Genomic DNA, 21,510 nt, shown 5'->3' with positions numbered 1-21,510 from the left:
GTCATCTCAAGGCACTTTACATATAGACCCAACATCCCCACATGAGCAAACACTTGATGACAGTAGTAAGTAAAAACTCTCGTTTACTGGAAGAAACCTCAGGAGGAACCAGGCTCTGAGTGGGCGGCCATCTGCCTCGGCTGGTTGGGGTTGACAGGGAGAGGGAAAGAGAGAGTGAGAGGGAGTTTACCACTGGCCTTCAACGCTTAGTTTTACTGTAATCAAGTATTCACGGTTCTCCATGCTTACTGCAATCAAACTTGGAAGTGGAGAAAAATAAACAATCATAATAAAAATAGGCTTTATTTATAATTTATGGCTTTGTCAGCATATTTTCAGCATGAAATTCATAAATGGTTAATGGTCTGCATTGATATAGCTCCTTTCTAGTCTTATGGATCACTTACAGCACTTTACAACACATGCTGACATTCACCTAATCACACACACACACACACACACACACACACACACACACACACACACACAAGTCTATATACTGATGTCAGAGGCTGCCGTGCCTGTTCATGAGAAACGGTACACTGCTTCCTATTCAAAGCACCCTACACTGTTTCCGTGCTCACCCATTTACACACACTCTCACAATTTGGGGTTCAATCAGTATCTTCTCCAAGGACACTTCAACATGCAGACTGGAGGATCCGGGGATTGAACCACTGACCTTCTGATTGTGGATGTTTTACTGTTTTACTTTATGAGCCACAGCTACCTAAAGTTGTATCACTTTGTAATGATACAGAATGATTGTGTGCAGCAGTGCCTGTCTCCTGGATGCTAGCTGATGCAGGGCAAATTACAGTAATCAAAAAAGTATTCCAGCATACACCAGGTTCTAGGATTGACACTATTTTATTTAATAGATAACATTAATAGTTCCCCCATTTTGCTTTTTAATGTAATTAGTAAGCAATTAGTAAGTTCTTCAATTAATGTACACAACCTGTATAACACGTGTGTGTGTGTGTGTGTGTGTGTGTGTGTGTGTGTGTGTAGGGCTTTAGGTCTGATGACATGCGGGCATGGCGTCAGCATTGGAACCATCAGCTGTACAAGGCTCTTGAACACCAGTACCAGACTGGACTGGAAGCCCTCAACAGGAACCTGCCTGAAATACACATAGACCTCACTTTCAAGTCAGTTCATCTACTTTCACTTTTCTAACTTTCTGTCTAATTCTCTTTGTGTCTGTTCTCTATTTCTGTTTCTCTCTGCTTTGAATCTATTTTTGTACGGGTTAGCATAATCTTCTCTTCCTCTCGCACATGACTCGTACAATGCCTTTGAAAAGTATTCACCCCATTGAATGTTTTCTCCTTTTATAAATTAATAATAATAATACTTGTTATTTAAAGGTGCCTCTCTGAGCACTCAAGGACTCCATACAATTAATAAACAAAACAGTAAATAATAAACAAAAGAATAATAAACAAAACAGATAAAAGACAGTGTAGAACAGAGTAAAGTAAGGCAGTGGTTCAAGTTAAGTTGGGTATGCAGTTCTAAATAAATGAGTTTTTAGCCTCGATTTGAAGAGAGGGAGAGAGTCCAGATTCCTGATGTCCGGAGGAAGTGAGTTCCAGAGTCGGGGTCGGATGGAGGAGGCAGATCTGAGGGAGTGGAAATGGGAAGGGGTGACAATGTGGAGGAGGTGAGACAGATAAGGAGGGGAAAGGTTGTGGATGGCCTTGAACGTAAACAGGAGGATTTTTAAGTCAATTCGGAACTTGACCGGAAGCCATTGGAGTTGCTGCAGAACAGGACTGATGTGATGGATGGAGGGACTTCTGGTGACGATCCGAGCTGCAGAGTTCTGAACCAGTTGCAGTTTTTGGAGGTATTTGTGAGGTAGACTAAAGAGAAGGGAGTTGCAGTAGTCGATGTGGTAGGTGACAAGGCTGTGTACAAGAATGGCAGCAGAATCTTAACCTGAGGATAGAGGGAGACAAAGGAGTGGTCGATGGTGAGGGAGGAACTGTTGGCTTTGGCAAGGGTTGATTTTGTGCCAACGAGGAGGATTTCAGTTTTATCACTGTTAAGTTGAGAAAGTTGGAAGAGAACCATGGTGTCAGTCAGACACCAAATCATGGCCGTATAATTTGGCTTTGAAAAAAAGAAATTACTAAAAACAACTCTTTCATGTCAAAGTGAAAAAATGTATTTTCCGGCAAGACAATTACATGAAGCATACAGCGAAACCTACACAGAAATGGAAAGTGAATGTTCTTGAGTGGCTGAGTCAAAGCCCAGACCTCAATCCAATAGAGAGCTGGATTTTAAAATGACTGTTCACGCCTGATCCTCAACATGACAGAGTTTGAGCAGTTTTGCAAAGAAGAATGGAGTAAAATTACAGTGTCCAGATGTGTGAGCCTAAGATTGAGACCTAGTCACACTGAGCCTAGATACTGACATGAAGGGGGTGAATATTTATGCAATCAACTATTATATATTTTTAATTAAATGACATTAAAGAGGTTTTTTTTGTAAATTATTTAAAAAAGCCAAATTATATATATATGATTCAATTTATAAAAGCAATAAAAGGGGGAAAACATCCAAGGGGGTGAATACTTTTTATAGGCACTGTATTTAGGCCTGGTTATCTTCTCTTTTGTCCTCTCTCTCCTTAAAGGCATCTGTGTGTTTAACGAAAAAAAAAAAGACTTTGTTTGATTTGTCACGTCTTCCTTCTGAATAGGCAGGGCCGTTTGCAGTTCCGTCCTCCCTTTGAGGAGGTGCGAGCACGCTATTTCAGGGAGATGAAGCGGTTCATCTCAATCCCAAACCAGTTCAAAGGGGTCAGCGCGCAGGCGGAGGAGCTTATCTTCAGTGTCATGATTGACAGGAATGCCTCTGGGTTCCTCACCATCTTCAGTAAGGCTGAGGACCTCTTTAGCCGTCTTCTGGCTATACAACACAAGTTCAAGGTACCTGAACGACATGTGATTATAACAGTTATTATTAATAATCAGTCATCCTGTTAAAGAAACATCTCTATAATGTTAGTATGGAGAAGATGTCTGTTTTGTAGGATAATTATGACTTAAGAATATGAAACAATTATAATGCATTACATTCTGCAGCTTTTTTTATTTCAATCTGGCCTCAACAGTTTTGGCGGGTAGTACTGGGATGTTGCGTTCATAGAAATGTTATTTTTATGCTAATTTGATTATCTTTTTTAAACGTTTGCTCATTGAAGCATTGCTGTAACCAACTGCTGTACAGTTTTCTGTGAAATAATGCAACTTGGATTAGTCACTTTTATTTTTTTTTTCATTGTCAGCATTTGCCCCCTTTATACCACCATGACAGAACTATGACCATGTATAGTATCTTTTCCCTTTTGTCTCCATCGATGCATGTCTGAACTAGCAGGGGGGGGAATCCCTCAGCTAGGTCCAGACTTCTCTTTTACCTCCCCTTTTCTTTAGTTCTGTTTTTATGTCACCTAATTTATACTATGTTTTTACATGTTCTCATCTGTCACCTTTGACACAGTCACATTTAAAATCAGGAAATATGCACCGCACCCATTCTCCATTCTCCCTATGATTCAATGTGTTTGTGTGTGTTGTAGGAGTGGGTGGTGCTGGGCCAAGTGGATTTAGAGAAGTTAGTGGAGAAGCATCTGAACTCAGTGCAGGACTGGGAGAGAAACTTCAAGGCCCTGAAAGCCAGAGGGAAAGAGTCTGAACGTCTACCCAGGTACATATTACACGTGCTATAATAAACCCAAGTGAATACAGAGTGATGTCGAGGATTTAACCAAGTCACTATCAGTTTTTTGGACCTCTAATAGCAAGTCCCCAATATAGAGTGAATAATAGAATAGATCCTTTATTGTCATTGTCACCAGAACAACGAAATTTTTAAAGTGCTCACCAGTCAGTGCATCTTTCATAAATAAAAATAAATAAATAAATAAAATAAAAGATCATCAATAAATACTATATATAAAAACAGCCCAGGTATACCCAAAAAAAGAATCGTCTACCTGATGGCAATAGCTCAAACAGAGAGTGTCCAAGGTGAGAAGAGTCCTTTATAATGTTGGGAACGGTGTAGTTGTTCCAGTGTAGTCACCGTGTTGATGACCCTCTGGAGCGCTTTCCTCTGAGTCACTGTGCAGCTGGTGTACCATACACAGATGGAGGCTCGGTAGAAGAACACCAGCAGTTTCTGTATGATGTTATTCTTCCGAAGTATTCTCAGGAAGTAAAGTCTCTGCTGGGCCTTTTTCAGCAGCTCAGAAGTGTTTGCGTCTGCCACCCTCTCCACACAGTCCCTGCTGATGATTAGTGGTGGAGTGTCCGTTTTCTTTCTCCTGTAATAATGAATAAAGCTCGGTCACATTTTGTTGTCAGCACAAGCTGGGTCCTCTGAAACAAGTGACAATGCATCAGCATAGGAAGGTTTGAAACTCCTGGTCTGCTTTCCAGTGTTGTCCCTTTTTACATTCTGTTTTTGGCTAATCAATAAGTGAATCTTGCCTCTTCAACTTTTAAGGAAAGACCCTGATGAGATCAGGGTCTTTTGTTCTCTGCTATACTCGACTGTAGACTGATCCTCTCCTTGTTCCTTTGTCAGTCAGGAGAAGGTAGATTGTATCACAGTCAACTGCGAGCCAGTGAAAGCAGTCATCGATGACCTGATCCAGAGACTGTTTGACATGTTGCTTTTATCACTCAGGAAGTCCATACAAGGTAAAGACACGCATCTTGATTTGTCTTTGTCTTTTTCAGTTGAATTTTTATCAAAATCTTTGACTAAACCCCCACTTTGTTTCACTCCTGAAAAGCATTAAAACTGCTTTTTAATATAAAGTACTTAGTGTATTGTGAACATTAGTCAAATATTTCCCTGTCTTTTCCATTTATTTCCCAGTCTTGTTTATGTTAATTTTGTTTTTCCTTCTTCTGGCCCGGTGATATCCCCTCTGCTTTTACTTTCTCTTTCTTTTTCTGATTCCTTGCCTTTGTGTGAGTCATGTTCTCCTTTGATTTCAGGCCACACACAGGCCATAGACAGTTTTGTGTCAGAGTCAATGGAGGCCTTGTCCAATCGTCCAGAAAGCATGGAGGAGATCGGTACAGCCAGTGGCATATATACCCAGATACTAGCCCGCAAACCTGAAGTAAGACAAACACACACTCTGGCTGAGTTCTTTCTTGAATGACTCACGGTCTTTGCCAGTAGGCCTCTTCTGGTCTAAATGGGGATTTTAGAAAAAGCCTACATTCCTACATTCTGATGAATCTTTTTGCTACCTGTCAAAGGGATTTTCTCTTCTTACTAACTTCACTGTATGGATGTGTATAGATCCTGCCACAGTTCCAGTGTGCTGAGGAGAAGAACCGCCTGCTGCGAGCGGTTGCTGGAGCAGGCCTGGACTCATTGTCCTCCCTAAGGGCCAAATGGGACAAACTGGAGCTTGTCATGGAGAGCCACCAGCTCATGATCAAAGAACAGGTGACATACACATATGCACACTAGGGATGCAACGGTACAATGTGCCCATGGTTCGGTGTGTGTCATGCAAAGTGCAATATCAAATTATACTTGCTCTGTTAAAATATTAAATATAAATATTAAATGTGACTGAATTGTGTGAGGGAGGGGACATTATAATGAGGTTCAATTGTTTTCATCATGTGATGAAATCCGGTGTTCGCGGTCTTTTGCTATGAAGACGCCCACTGCTTTCGTTATTTATTTATATTTTTCTGAATTACTTGAAAAAACAACGGTTGTGTTTATAGCTGATGAACCAGCTCTCTGTGCAGCTCCACCTCCAAGCGATACAGCCGGGTGATGGTGACGTTAAGTGGGACATGTTGGATGTGTTACCTGATGAGTAGTTAATAGTTGCAAAGCAATGCTTGCAGACTTTGCTGTGTTTGTTAACAGTCTGTTAGCCCTCGTCATTGTACTCACCACACAGTGGTTTTCTAAAACGATGGTTCCTCTTCAAATTGTCTTTTTTCTGTTTCGCGTTCACTCACCATGGTCTCTGGTAGTTACCATGAGAAGTTTACTTTCCCCTCTTTTCTCCAACATTTGCATGTAGAGGACTGATGGGAATTCAACAAAATTCAACGAAATTCTGGCTCTGAAGACGGTCTGAACAGAGCAAAAGAGAAAACACATCTCTCTCTAAAGAGTCTGGTCCTGAGTATCTCTAAATGCACAACATGCACGTACAAGGACCAAGTTTTGAAAATTCGTAGTATTATTAGTAGTATTAGTTTTATGACAGGCGTACCGAGCTATCACGGGTCACCTTTGTGTATTGAATGGAACAAAGCGTATTGAGTGGTTCAATAAAATGTTGAATACCATTGCATCCCTAATGCACACACACGTAGGAAGACATCAAAAATATTTCTGTTGCTACTGATTTGTCTAAAGCCTTCCTTTTCTCCTATTATCTTTCTTATACTTTATCCATCTACCCAAATCCCCTCCTTTTGCCATATCTCCTTTTTAATGCCACCTCTTTTTTTTTTCTTCATGTCTCTGGCTCTGTTGGCTCCCCTTGCTCACTCTTGCTCTGTTCCTCCCTTAGGTGGAAGTGATGCGAAGTAATGCAGCAGGTCGTGTCGATGCCTATAGGGTGGATCTGGAGCGGTTTAAGGCCCGCTGGGACCAGCTGAAACCCAAAGATGAGATGCTAGAGACGGGTGATCATGCTGCACTACTTGCTTGCCTTCAGACCATCAGAGACAAGCAGCAAGAGTTCCAGGAGCTCGAGCTTGTACGCAATAAACTGCTGTAAGTTGTTTTTATTTTAGTATTGAAAATATTGTTGTATATTTTCTAAGAAAGTCAGGGCAGCTGATAGGAATGTGTTTTTAGATTTTTCCTGAAGCTGTACTTGAACTTATAACACTGTTACTATTGTATTTATTGATTCCTAATCGTTCCTGTTTTTTGTTAACTATTGATTTATGATTTAAAAAACAGAACTAAAGCTACTCAGTACAAATATCATGATATTTTTGACCGAACACCTTGATATTAATATTGCAATGATGCTGTGGGGATCAATACTGGTGCTTTCACAAAATGTCTATATTATAACTAAGTGAGTAAAGGAAAATAATAGAACAGCTAGAACAGTCTGAGAGGTTCAGAAAATTACATCACTTTAGTGTAATGCAGCTTTTATAAAGGTCAAGGTGACACTTTATCCATATCATTATATTATGATATCCAAAATCCTAGATATCAAGTCTCATAACAAGATATAATATTGTATAAATTGCTCAGCCCTAATTCCAAAACTGAAATAGCGTGAAATACCATTTTATCCATCGCCTCCTCCCAACTATATAACAGTCCAGTGCGCGGTGTAGAGCAGCCACTGCTGACTACAAGCTATGAAACCCATAAGTAAGGTCCCACATTTAACCTGTAAGACTCATGTTTTAGTACCTTTACAAAGAATTCAACTATCTGTGACTTATTGTTAGATCAGTACCATCCTAACCCACGGCAGGTTACCTCTCATGCTTGAATAACACGGGAATTCCTCTCCTCTCCTAATCTTAGTGAGGACTGTACCTATTTTGACCTGGAGGCTCCAGATTTCTCTCTGGCAGAAGAGACGAAAAGAGATATGGATGAGCACAGCCAGATGTGGAGTCTGTATGATGAGTGGCAGCAGGGCTTCACAGAAAAGGCCCAGGAGGACTGGATTACATTCAGGTAGGGGGTTAATTTAAGATCCCTTGTTAATGTTAATGAGTCCTAACCTGAAAAGCGTATCAATAAATGTCAGCATGGATCTCAATCTTCTTTACTTGCAACTATTTCCATATTTTGTTTCTACTATGTGTTCAATTATGTGTTAATGTATACGTTTCTGTTTTGCAGGAGTAAGACGTTTGTGTTTCAGGAGTTTCTGTTTACGTGGCAGGACAGACTTAGGAAGCTGGAACAACCTACTGCCATGTCTGTTAAACTACAAGGAGAAATAGACAAATACAAGGTGGGCAGTAGTACAGTTGAAAGCATAATGTGTTCTTTTTAATGTCAGTATATTTATTACACATGAAGAAGACTAGGCTAGAGACCCTTATGTACATCATCAAATAGTTGTTAAGAGATTTTTTACTGTACTCCACAATCTCATGGTGGCACTAGAGGAAGAAAAGTCCGTTCTATCCTCTGGGGACCAGGAATAGATGTACAAAATTGCATGGGAATCCATCCAGTAGCTGAAACATTTCAATCTGGGCCAAGGTTTTCAAGCTACCTATTGGTGAATGGTAGTAATGGTAGTAATGGTAGTAATGTCTGTGCAAATGTGAGAGAAAACTGCCCATTCTGATTCGATAGAGGATCTAATTCCATGCACTTTTATTTTCACACTTTTCCATCTGTCCAGAACATGGTCCCAGTGCTGAAGTATGTGCGTGGGGAGCACCTGTCCCAGGATCACTGGTTGGACATGTTCCGTTTGCTGGGTCTTCCAAGAGGGACGACCTTAGAGAGACTCACCTTTAATGACCTCCTCAATGTGGCAAATACCATCGTAGAAAAGGCCTTAGAGCTCAAGGTATACACACACACACACACACACACACACACACACACACACACACACACACATGCAAATGAGACTGTGTGTATGAGTATATATCACTGATTGTATATAAATATGGACAATGCATCTCCTTGTTCTACCGCTATGCAGAAGTAAAGCCAAAATGTCAATCATGATGTGCTAAGGTGGTGGGACTTACGACTTCTACTGCAGCCAGCCACAAGAGAGCAATCAATATATTTTGGCTTCACATTTGGGGAACTGTCATCATGTCCATATTTATATACTGTTAATGGTATTTATACAGGGTGGAAGCACACAGTTCTACTGGGACAAACAACTCTTTATATTGTTCATATTTTGATTGGTCTTATAAGATATGGAATGATATTTTATATTTCTAAAAACTCTTCTGGTTTTATTGGCATCCTTACTGCAGTAAGTGACAATGGACACTAGGGGGCAGCTGCAACTAAGAAATGTATATGCACTGATACAGCAAAGGCTCATGTCTCTTGATTATATAGGTTTGCATGCATGTATACAGTGTGTAATTAAGAACTTTTGTGTTTATATCAACTCATCATAAAAACTAGGTAAATGTGTTTATGTGTGTGTAGGATCTGAACAGCCGTGCCCAGGCGGAGGTGACAATCAGAGAAGCACTGAGGGAGCTGGATTTATGGGGAGCTGCAGCTACCTTCAACCTTACCGAGTACACAGACAGCAGCAGCCGTACTCAGACCCTCATCAAGGACTGGAAAGATATAGTCAACCAGGTACACACATGGACAAAGAGGCCTTTGTGTTCACACATACATGAAAAACATTTTTTTTTTTTTTCAGATTGAGTCAGGGAACATTTCAGTAATTCTCACATCCACACTAACTTCTGTATATCTGACGGAGATCGGTTTCCTCAACAACTCCTGTTTTTAGTAAGTGCCAAACAGCAGCTGTTTTCATTAATCCTGTCTTTGGGCAAAAGTCACATGATCAATTTCCTGGACACAGCTGAGTGCAGGTGGAGTAAGATTAATGTATGCACTAAAAGATTATATGAAGCAGTTTCACACAGCAGGGCTTAATTTTTTCATAAATGTATTGGGAAACAAAGAGAAAACTCTGTGAGGAACCTTTTACTAAGTACTACTAAATGGAGAACATGGCCTTAAATTGTCTCAGCCAATTTCCTTTCAGAATTCATTGCAAAAAAACACAGTTCTTTTATTATATCAAAGACAATGGCATTGTTCCCGCTCAATTTAAATATGCATTTATTGAAACCCTTTTAAAGAAATCCTTTTTGGAGCCAACAATTCTGAAGAACTGTAGAAACTCCATTTCTGAACCTCCCTTATAAAGAAGGTCAACTAAACATGGGACGTTTAGATTTGATTCAGATCATGATTAAGATCTGGTCATGAGATAACTTTTGTCAAAATTATTAATGATTTAATTAGGGGAACATATGCTGATTTTCCTGTCTTTATACTGGCTGCCTATGAGTTTAAGGATATATGACAGTATTTATGTGAGGAAAAAAAAAAGGAAACGCTGAGCTGCTAGTGTAAAGCCCAATTTCCACCGGGTCCGTCAGCGGCGCGTTACAGCTGCGCCACGGTCACCGGAGCTGATAGGTACCACTATAATGAATGAGAGTGTCTCCACCGGGAACGTCTCAGCAGCGTGTCAGCAACGTCCCAGCAGCGGCTCTCCGCGCCACAGCGCTATCAATAGGTAGCATTTCTATTTTTGATGGAGCTGTTTGTAACTCGCGACAAGCTCAACAGAGCAGATTGCACCAGACAAGAAGTCAGACACTGAATCGGCATAATAAAACATCCGTCTTTCAAAATAAAACAACCTGTGCAGCCTCCCGATCGTATTTCAGCAACAAACATGAATAAAACAGACAGATAAAGACTCCATCTAGCTACGTAGCCTACTGACACATGACATAAGCACAAAAATCAAAGAAAATTACCAAATCAACCAAAATTGAGCAAGTTAACAAAACCGGGCCATTTAGTTGTGCTGCTACTACAGTAATTACGGTAGACTAAAGGCACTCCTTCGGATTTGATTGGGCTGCCGTAATTACTGTATTAACAGTGCAACGTCATTTTAAAAGGCAGCTTTCTCTCCCAGAGCATGCTCCGCCATGCTGCTGTAACGCTCCCGGTGTGAGTTGACTTGGTAGCTTGGTAGCTAAACCGTAGCACAGCCGTTCCGCGCTGCTGACGGACCCGGTGGAAATCCCCAGTCAGTCATAAGTCATTGTAGCATGTATGACTTCTCTAGTGTACAATGCTGTGTGTCCAATATGCAGCCAGCATACTCAGACAAGTCTTGCTGGGTTTAAAAACTTGACCCATAGAATAACCCAATGCTACTTGATGATGTGTAGGTGGTGCTGGCAGACTGGTGGTTGAATAAAAGCATGTGGCTAATAAACTGCTTTTTTTATGGAAGAAGTCATCTCAAGATAAAGTTATGTGTGGCAATATTTTCATGAGTCCATACCTGACGTAGTCGCCATCTTTGCCATCTCAGTTGCCTGTTCCACCAGTAGAGACTGACCTCTAGTGGTGCTTCTTTGCACTACAATACATCACCTCAATACAGCATCTAAAGCATCTAAAAATCATACCTTCGTGATTCTTAAATACCCTAGTAGAGTATAATACCTTGAATACCTCCCAAACCTACCACTACCTACCACACTGAGCATGTGTTGTGGGTATCTTGAGGACTACAAAATAATCTGATATGCAAAAAAGTCAAAAAGCTAATGTTCACTGATCACTGAATGATGTACTGTAATTTTCCTATAGGATGAGTCTTACATGTTTTATAATGTGTTGACATAGACATTTAACCTTTGTGTCTTCCTCAAATTGACCCCATCTCTTTTGACTGTTCCTTCTTTCCTTCCTTCCTCCCTCTTTCTTTAATTTTTCCTTTGTTCTTCCCCTCCTTCCCTCTTTCTTTGCTCCCTCCTCCTTCCATACTTCCTTCCTTGCATCTATCCTTCTTTTCCTTCCTTCCTTCTGTCTTTCTTTCTGTTCTTCCTTCTGTACTTCTTTTCCTTCCTTACTTACTTACTTCCTTCCCCTTTTCCTCCCTCCCTCCCTCCCTTCCTCCTTCCTTCCATCCTTCCTTCTCTCCTTACTTCCTTCTTCTTTTCCTCCCTCCCTACCTCCTTCCTTCCTTCCTTCCTTCCTTCCTTCCTACCTTCCTTCCTCCTTTCCTTCCTCCCTTCCTTCTCTCCTTACTGCCTTCCTCTTTTCCTCCCTCCCTCCTTACTCCTTTACTTCCTCATTCCTTCCTTCCTTCCTTCTTTCCTCCCTTCCTCCCTTCTTTCCTCCCTTCCTTCCTTCCTCAGTCCTTCCTTGACTTGAGGACAACAGGAGGGTTAAATAGAAATGTTTATAAAGGTGTCTCTAACTCTTTACTTTCATCAACTCTGATAAAGGTTGTAAAAAAACGTTGGGCTTTGAGTCGGCATAATGATATTTAAATAAAGACAATGATATACAATACAAAATAAAATTTGGAAAAGCTCCCTCTACTCTTGAATGCAGTAACAACATGGTCAGGATTTACCATTGTTTCAATATTTTTCTTAATAATGATCTCAGGTCAACTAAAGGAGCTGACTTCTAGTGACCATCAGAATAGATAGACTTTGGAAGGTATGAGATTGTCTCCAGGAAAATGCAGGAATATCTACTGGCACCATTAAATGAAAGCATAAGGATTAGCAAACATTGGCTTTATCACCACTCTGTGCCCATCCAGGTGGGAGATAACCGCTGTCTGCTGCAGTCTCTGAAAGACTCTCCCTACTACCACAGCTTCCAGGACAAGGTCAGGTCAAAGGCTTGAACTTTGATTAAACTTTTATAAGTGTTAAGTTTTTATTTTTTATTTTTTGGGGAAACGTAAATTTCCCTAGAGGTTCTGTTCATCAAATATAAACCCTATACATCCAGGTCAGCCTGTGGGAAGTCCGTCTGTCAGACCTGGATGAGTACCTGCTCAGTCTGAATGCCATCCAGAGGCGCTGGGTTTATCTAGAGCCTATTTTTGGACGTGGGGCGCTTCCACGAGAGGAGGTCCGCTTCAAACGAGTTGATGAAGACTTCAGGTACTCTTTGTGTGTATGTATGTGTGTTAGGGTTGGGCAATTAATCGAAAAAAAATCTAAACCAACATTTAGAAACTCTAATCGACTTAATCTTGCTCATGTCAATTAATCGTGGTGTTCACTGTTGCCATGACAGCAAAGGTTGCATATCTTTAAGGAATTTGAAAACTTGTCTCCAGTGATCATTTTAACCCAAACCATGATCTTTAACCACAGCTTCCTTCCACTTTTCCTCCCTTCCTTCCTCCCTCCTTCTTTCCTTCCCTCCTTCCTTTCCTCTGTCCTTCTTTCCTTCCTTCCTCCCTTCCTCCCTTCCTCTTTTTCTTTCTCCCTCCCTCCTACCTTCCTTCCTCCTCCCTTCCTTCCTCCCTCCCTCCTTTCCTTCCTTCTTCCTCCTTCCTCCCCTTTGTCCTTCTTTCCTTCTTTCCTCTTTTCCTTTCTCCCTCCCTCCTACCTTCCTTCCTCCTTTCCTTCCTCCCTCCCTCCTACTTTCCTTCCTTCCTCCCTTCCTCTTTTCCTTTCTCCCTCTCTCCTACCTTCCTTCTTCCTCCGTCTTTCCTTCCTTCATTTTAACCCAAACCATGATCTTTACATAGTTCTAATCAAGTCAACTTGACATTAACCACAGCGTCACACCTTAAAACATCATTACTTTCACTCCCTTAAGATACTCGAGGAGGTTAAAAGTTCAATTAATCGTGATTTTGATTTTTGCCATAATCACCCGGCTCTAATGTGTGTGTATTTGTATGGGAGATGTACAGAAAAGGAAATATATGGAGAACGTGAAGTTTTATTATAAACAGGATGTGTTTTATGTACACAAAGTAACAAAAGCATTTCCTTCATATATGTAACAGATCTATAATGTCAGACATTCAGAGGGACAACAGAGTCATTTCTCTGAGCTCAAGGGCTGGCATCAGAAACTCCCTGGTCACCATACTGGACCAGCTGCAGCGCTGTCAAAAGTCACTCAATGAGTTCCTGGAGGTAAACACACACATACACACACACACACACACACACACACACACACACACACACAGGCTAATTTTTGTGTGCAAAATATACCTACACAAATATTAAATAGGTCGTATTCATCACAACTTTAAAAAAAAAAAAAAAGTATGTGTATGATTGTTGCAGGAGAAGCGTTCTGCCTTTCCACGGTTCTACTTCATAGGAGATGATGACCTGTTAGAGATTCTCGGTCAGGCCACCAACCCAACTGTCATCCAGTCACATCTCAAGAAACTATTTGCAGGTCAGAAACCTCAATTTCATCCTTTTTTATGTTTCATTATGCTCAAATCTTTTTTTCCTGGTTTGCTCTGTCCTATTCTGCACTACTAAAGCCTTGTATCATATCATAGCATATTCTGTTGAGTTTAATCTTTGTGTGTATTATCTGTCCATAGGTATCCATAGTGTTGTGTTTGATGAGCATTGCCAGCACATTGTCTCCATGTGTTCTTTGGAGGGAGAGATAGTGCCGCTCAGAAACCTCATACGCATCTCTAACCTCGTGGAGGTAAAGCTGCCGAACAGAGAAGTGTGAATGTTCTCCATTGGATGAATGTGTGATTGGAAAATAAAGTATACAACACAATAAATCATATTCAAATAAAGGATTAATAACTAGAAAAGTTGTGTTATGTTATTTAAGAGTTTTTTAAGTGATGTTAACAGTTTTTTACTTTTCTAGGTGTGGTTGAGTGAGCTGTCAATGGAAATGAAGGAGACTTTGAAGCAACTACTGTATGATTGCATCTTATCAGGGAAAAAAGGGGAGGTGGACCCTTCACGGTACCCATCACAGGTACACGCACTCTTCTATGCAAACAATTTGTAATTTCTTTTCTAAATATTCCCTAATGGCGCTTTTCCACTACACAGTTCCAGCACAACTCGACTCGGGTTTTTTTGCGTTTCCACTAGGGATAGTACCTGGTACCTGCTACTTTTTTAGTACCTGCTCTGCTGAGGTTCCAAGCGAGCCGAGCTGATACTAAATGTGGCGTCAACAGACTGCCGGCCACTGATTGGTCAGAAGAGTTGTCGCTGGAAGAGTCATGAGCCGTCCCACACAAGAATCAAACCCGGCATTTTTAAATACCGGCAACAGTGTTACAGTCATACGGCTCAGTTTTGTTGCTTTGTGTGTGACAGAAAGCCACATACAGCAGCAAGTACACCATCGCCTCCATGTCCTCCATTGTTTATGTGTTTGTGTCGCGTATAAAACGAAGTCACAGCAGTTTCGTGGAGCCGTTGCTATGACGACCCCGCCCATGTTGAGTAGGTACTTTTTTGTAATGGAAAAGGTCGTTCCTGGAACCGAGTCGAGTTGAGCCGAGGCGAGTCGAGTCGTGCTGGAACTGTGTAGTGGAAAAGCGCCACAAATGTCAGTAATCAGTCACTTTCTCAGTCATACTTGAGACAGTGAGGCCCAGGATGTGAAATAGCTCCTGTAAGAAAATTGTCTCAATAACGCTTAATTAAATTCTCAACTCTTTTTTTTTTGGCGTAGATTCTGTGTCTTGCTGAGCAAATCCAGTTTACTGAAGATGTGGAAAGAGCTTTAAAGGAACAAAGTCTGCACCAGCTGGAGATGGAGCTCAATGCCAAATTGGAGCATTACACTACAGTCGACACCAGCGCTGAAGACAACACTAACGCAGGTAGTACTTGACTGTCTGTGTTCATGTGTATGCATTAGTCTCTCCTTATCTCAAAATATCAAAGTTAAATACAGTTTTCAACCAACAGATGCAATTTAAGTACATGGTTCATCTCTTTTTTAACTCGCAGCTCTACTTCAACTTGCTACTGACTTTATTAGTTAGGATTTGGCCCCTTTTGTGTTTTTTGCAGTTGTGTACTGACTTTACAGATGTTTAGTTGTAGCTGTTACAGTGCCTAATTAACACTGACTGTGTGTTTGTGTGACGGCTCAGATTCTAGCTAATTAAAACTAAACACTTTCCCTTTCCTCATGTCTGTCTTGAAATTCTAATTAGGTTATTATTTGCTAACCGGTAAGCCACTGAATATTCATAAACGGATCATTTGTAAGGGCAGCATGTTTTAGTGTTCTTCTGACCCTTGGTGGTCATAAATCAACGAGCATGCACAGGCGTGATATTAGCTTGGATCTGTTTAGATGTGTTAAATTAAAAAAGCTAAATGACTGTATGGATGATATGAAGAAAATAACACCAGTGTTGTTGGGTCATGCACCGTAAGCCATTTGTAAAAACCAAATTTATTTGTTTATTTCTGCTGCGGTTGTCCACTGCTTTTTTAGTTGCTGATCACATTACTGACAATATAAAGCTTTCCAAATTACTCTAAAATTGCTCTTTGATATTTGTACTTTGTTCCAATGTCAGACTTCCCCCCTGTGTTGTTACTGATTGAGCTCTGATCAAAATTGTGGGTTGTTACTCAGGACTTGGAGATTAATGCTGATTGACTGCTCTTGCGTGAATCCCCTGATAGCCAGTTAGATACAAGAGGCTGCAAAGAGGCAGTGCCCTTTAAAGCTGCAGATGCAGTAGCTGGCAGGCTTATTTAATGACCTGGGACTGAATATGTGGCTACATAAAGCATGACAGCAGACCTTATTCAAAGAATTTGAATTTGTAAAAAGGACTTTTAAATTCAAATCAAGGTTTCTTATTCATGCATGAGATGAAAAGCTCCTCCATAACCCTGGTAGTGGCATCATTTCATGGGACATTGCCGCCAAATTCCAAATTTCTATGTCACATGAAAATGCATTTATGAAAACAAAACTGGTTTCACTTGCACAAACTGTTATAGTTTCAACGTTTTGACATAATTGTAGTATACTTGATATTTCAGCATAACGCCATGATGGAAACTAATATATTTGCATATAATTTGGTTCATTCTGTGACCGTCCTGCATGCAAAACTACTAAACTAAACCATCTACACTTGAAATAGAACTCATTTCCATGATAATATCTAATTAAATTACAGGCTCTCTTAAAACTACCAGGTCGACTGAGGGGCTGCAGAATGATAGTACTGATTAAAGCAGCCAAACTAATAGTAAAAAGGATAATCTAATTACCCAGTCTACATAAATGGGCCATAAACCCAGGCGGGGAGTGGGAGCTATCTCCCCTTTGGCGCGAAGACAAGACATGATGGTGTGCAATTGGCAAGGTATTCTGCTTCTGGGGCAAGGCTGACATCAGTGAAGCATTCCTTCACACAAGGCGTTCAACCTAGCAGATGGCATTTGAACCTTTTGTAATTTACGATATTAAATCTCAGCTTCAGAGATGTATTTATAAGTGAATGGTATAAGTAAGTGTAAGTAATTCCCAGATAATTTACGATTGAAATTTCATTTTTTGTGTGGCAAGTACTTCCTCATGTAACTGAGATATGCACTTGAGGCAGGACATTTTAAGTCAAACAATAGAACATATAACTCCTATATATTGTTAGTGTTTCTATTATTTTCTACTCTTTATGTGTCTTTATTCAAGCTACAGAAGGTATTAAATAAATATATAATAATTAAGTAGTAAATAAATAGGGCTAGAAGACAAGTTAGTAACAAAGACACTTTATAAATTGCCTCTTGTGCAATCATTTAAGGCAATTAAGCTTGTTGTGGTGATGGTATCGACTTCCCACAATATCAGTGTGGCTGCATTCATGTCTGACAAAGTTTCCCATTTTTGTATTTAATCCCCTTCCTCTTCCCTCTTTGATATATCTAGATATAATTCTGCATTTTTACTTTACTTAAAGAGCTGGTATTTTATGCTAAGGGGTTTCCTTTCACAATAAAATCCCCCTATCTATTCACAGTATCTAAAAAAGCACCTGACAGGACCATGTACTGACATGAATGAACACAAAATAAGGCAATGCTTAGTTCAAGATTCAAGATTCAAGATGCTTTATTTGTCAGTCATCATGTCAGACATGTGAGCGAGATATAGTACTCAGGTCTCAGATACTAAAATAAATTAAATCTAATTTAAAACAAGCTAAAACATCATATACAAATAAAACATAGTTAAAGTGACTGGTAGTTTAAAGTACATCACAGACGGGTAGTATAAAGTGCATTTATCGAGGCTAACTAGTTTTATAGTAAATGTACATTACGAGAAAGAGAAAATGTTGTTATTAGTGTAACTAAATTGTGTCCTGATGTTCACGCTCATCTTCCTGTCTAGAGTCCAGTATCCTGCAGCTGAAACTGAAGGCCTTGATCTTGGACATCATCCATAACATCAATGTGGTGAAGCAGCTAAACACGGCAGGAGTTACGAGTCCTGATGCCTGGGCCTGGAAGAAGCAGCTTCGCTTCTACATGGGGCCGGACAAATGCTGCCTGATACATATGGTGGATGCACAGTTCAACTACACGTATGAATACCAGGTGTGTGTTAGCTTTTAGAGGCAAGCTAGATATGCTCCTCTTTTGTTGATCAGTTTAAAACAAACAAACAAAATACACATGGATTGCTCTTGGGCTGCAACTGGCATGTATTAGAGATTTTTTGTCATCATTTTGGAATAAAATAGCTTTAATATTACATTGTATAAAAAATAGATTTAATTCCAAAAGGCAATTATATTGGGTTACTTAGCATTTGATTAATTATGACATGAAAGAGAGAAAAGCAACCAACCTTACAGTAATTGGTGAAGCATTTGATTTGTGTAATTAGGAAATGTGTACTAAAATGATAAATGTTCCTTATTGGATCTATAATAGATAGTTGTGTATGAAGATGCACTGGTTTCAAAGGAAAATGTTAATGGTACATGATCTTAAATGCTATGAGAATTATTCATCTTATCTCACTAAACCATTTTGAATGTTCCTGGGATTTACTGATCTTATTATTGTTTACCTTTTGGGGGCACTGTTTACGCAGAGATGTGGACTACTGAAAATCCCCTCCTGTATTTCCCCTCTGCAGTTGCTGTGAAAAACACATGCTAGTACATAATCCCACTCATTTTCATTTGCTTATGCCTGTCCTTCATTTGTTTTTCAATTCTCACTTTCTTAATCCATCCTCTGTATGTTTTTCTTTATCCTCTGCTTCCTCATCTCGCGTGCCCCCCCTCCACCCTTCCCTCACCCCCATATCTTTACCCCTGTCTGGTTATCTCTCCTGGTCTCTATTTATCACTCACTTTCTTCTCCATCCCTCCTCTGCTGTGTCCCAGGGGAATGCAGCTAAGCTGGTGCACACTCCACTCACCGATAAGTGCTACCTGACTCTGACCCAGGCCATGAAGATGGGGCTTGGGGGGAACCCATATGGGCCAGCTGGAACTGGCAAAACTGAGTCGGTCAAAGCCATGGGTGGGCTCTTCGGACGGCAAGTGCTGGTATTCAACTGTGATGAGGTATAAAGACTATGTGAAGGATTTAACGTCCATTACTTTGAAACACTTAATGTAAGATTATTTAGGATTTAATAAACCAAGGCTTATATGACATGAAAAAACAAAATGTGTTTTTATTTAGCGGTCTTAAGATGTTAAAAGCTTCTTTTTTTCTTTTTTTTGCAAACAAAACTAAGCAGATGATTTCTGATCATTCAACTTGTGACCACACACACATTCACACAACAAAAAAGTTTGTTAATTGAGACCAACAGTCAATAAGAAGTTGTAAAATTAAATCTTTTTTTGGTTTGTGTGTGTCTTTTTCTTCCAGGGTATTGATGTGAAGTCAATGGGACGGATCTTTGTGGGCCTGGTGAAGTGTGGAGCATGGGGCTGCTTTGATGAGTTTAACCGTTTAGAGGAAGCAGTACTATCTGCAGTTTCCATGCAGATTCAGGCTATTCAAAACTCCCTTAAACATCACAAGCACACATGTGAACTGCTGGGAAAGGAGGTCAGAAACTAAAAACAGATGCAGACAAACACATGATGCCAAAAAACTGTTACTCACTATTTCACTTTTTGCCTCCACATTAACACGTTGAGCTTCGACTAGCAGTTCTTGTCTTTCTGTCATATCAACACATTTATCAAATATATTAACCATCAAGCAATCAATCAAACTTTTAGGCTTGTATAAAACACATTTCTTCTCCTCTCCCTCCTTCAGGTGGAATTGGACCCAAACTCTGGAGTGTTCATCACATTGAACCCGGCTGGAAAAGGCTATGGGGGCAGACAGAAGCTACCAGACAACCTGAAGCAGCTGTTCAGGCCTGTGGCCATGAGCAGGCCAGACAATGAGCTTATTGCTGAGGTGATCCTCTACTCTGAGGGCTTCAAGAATGGAGAAATATTGGGACGCAAACTGGTTGCAATCTTCAACTTGGCCAGGTAGAAATATATTTATTTTTATTTGGGTTGAAGTAGGAGGTAGTGGGTGTATGATATGTACTATGTTGTCCAAACTGTTAACACCAATATACTAATTACATGTATGTGGACTACACAGGGAATGGATCAGTGTGGTCTGATTGTTTATGTGCTGAACTAAGTAGTTTTTGTGTGTGTGTGTGTGTGTTAATGACTGAATCCTACTGTTGGTGTTTTTACTTGAAATTATCCTACAACCATCCACTGCAGTCTATTGATTTTGTAGAAAAGTTGTAGCACTACAACTTGTACTGCAGTCATTTGGGACTATGTAAGTATGTGTCTTTATTTGTGTGTCCAGGGAGCTGTTGACTCCACAGCAGCACTACGACTGGGGTTTGCGTGCTCTGAAGACAGTGCTGAAGGCCTGTGGCAGTCTCCTGCAGCAGCAGAGGAGGAGCCATGACAAGGACAAGAGTAAGACTCCCTTTTGGCTATGATTTTATTTGAAGGTACAAAATATATCTGTGAAGCATTTCTGCTTTTTCAATAGTGGAGTGTGACAGGAAAGGGAAGAGAAAGCGGGGACATCTTTGGTCATGCCTTTTTAAGTCACATTCATTGCTGTTAAAAGCACACAGTACCAAAACGTGGTGTATTAGAGAAACTCATCTGCACAAAATTACATATACTGTGTGTTCCCGCAAACATCCAGAGACATATTTGACAGATGTGACAGGATTTAATGGTAGCAGAGCAATACATTTGACGCAACTTGATTTATTGATTGAAAAGCTGTGCAAAATGTTAGGTTGTTACAATCAAATGCCATCAAGGGATGAAAAGAGGAAGGCTTTCATTCAAGACAAATAAAACACTGTGTGATTTCCCTGTTGACTTCTCCCTGTTTGAAGTTGATGTTGTGCTGACCAGTGAAATAATTGGTTGTGGACTACAAAAAAAAAAAAAAACAGTCTACTTAAAATATACCTCCAGAAAGCTTTTTGTGATTTCTTCAAAAGTCACCCATCAAGCACATCTTTGAATATTTGGCTCAGTGGTTCAGAAACCAAATTATTTAAATCAATTATGGCTTAAAAGTTATGCAATTGTTATAATTGCCTGATTCCTGTAGCTTGTGACAGACAGCCTGCTCAACAACTCAGCATTGTATCAGCCAGTGAATAAAACACGAAGGCAGAACATTATACAATATCTGCAGTGTACTGTAGTTTGAATATGAAGCTGCACTATTTTATTCACAAAAGGTCAATTGCCTGAAAATGTGGTCCAAGTATCTTTTAAAATGAGTGTCCTGACTCCTGAAACTGCTGTACTGCTGAAATTAGACAATGGTGGAAATTCAGCTGGGTTGAAGATGCTTATTCTGTACCCAACAGGGTCATACTACAGTAATCACAGGGCTGACAGTTCGATCCTCAGCTCCTTGT

The 21,510-nt window shown here is 40.2% G+C and overlaps 1 protein-coding gene across 1 annotated transcript in view; it reads left to right on the top strand.

Moving 5' to 3' along the window:
• Positions 1 to 21,510, top strand: part of LOC128360904 (cytoplasmic dynein 2 heavy chain 1) — a 155,150-nt gene that overhangs the window by 6,941 nt on the left and 126,699 nt on the right. Inside the window, exons 17-39 of the mRNA XM_053321458.1 lie at positions 1,015 to 1,154; positions 2,720 to 2,948; positions 3,602 to 3,729; positions 4,612 to 4,727; positions 5,031 to 5,158; positions 5,344 to 5,493; positions 6,590 to 6,795; positions 7,576 to 7,731; positions 7,900 to 8,014; positions 8,414 to 8,584; positions 9,193 to 9,351; positions 12,377 to 12,445; positions 12,571 to 12,725; positions 13,586 to 13,718; positions 13,875 to 13,992; positions 14,147 to 14,259; positions 14,434 to 14,547; positions 15,259 to 15,409; positions 17,956 to 18,161; positions 18,962 to 19,144; positions 19,458 to 19,640; positions 19,857 to 20,080; positions 20,421 to 20,536. Coding sequence (XP_053177433.1) covers positions 1,015 to 1,154; positions 2,720 to 2,948; positions 3,602 to 3,729; positions 4,612 to 4,727; positions 5,031 to 5,158; positions 5,344 to 5,493; positions 6,590 to 6,795; positions 7,576 to 7,731; positions 7,900 to 8,014; positions 8,414 to 8,584; positions 9,193 to 9,351; positions 12,377 to 12,445; positions 12,571 to 12,725; positions 13,586 to 13,718; positions 13,875 to 13,992; positions 14,147 to 14,259; positions 14,434 to 14,547; positions 15,259 to 15,409; positions 17,956 to 18,161; positions 18,962 to 19,144; positions 19,458 to 19,640; positions 19,857 to 20,080; positions 20,421 to 20,536 — 3,463 coding nt within the window. The remainder of the gene's footprint in view (positions 1 to 1,014; positions 1,155 to 2,719; positions 2,949 to 3,601; positions 3,730 to 4,611; positions 4,728 to 5,030; positions 5,159 to 5,343; positions 5,494 to 6,589; positions 6,796 to 7,575; positions 7,732 to 7,899; positions 8,015 to 8,413; positions 8,585 to 9,192; positions 9,352 to 12,376; positions 12,446 to 12,570; positions 12,726 to 13,585; positions 13,719 to 13,874; positions 13,993 to 14,146; positions 14,260 to 14,433; positions 14,548 to 15,258; positions 15,410 to 17,955; positions 18,162 to 18,961; positions 19,145 to 19,457; positions 19,641 to 19,856; positions 20,081 to 20,420; positions 20,537 to 21,510) is intronic.

Source organism: Scomber japonicus, chromosome 6, assembly GCF_027409825.1.
Source record: "Scomber japonicus isolate fScoJap1 chromosome 6, fScoJap1.pri, whole genome shotgun sequence".
NCBI lineage: Eukaryota > Metazoa > Chordata > Actinopteri > Scombriformes > Scombridae > Scomber > Scomber japonicus.
Note: the sequence above shows the minus strand (reverse complement) of the source record. Positions and strands in the feature narration are given on the sequence as shown.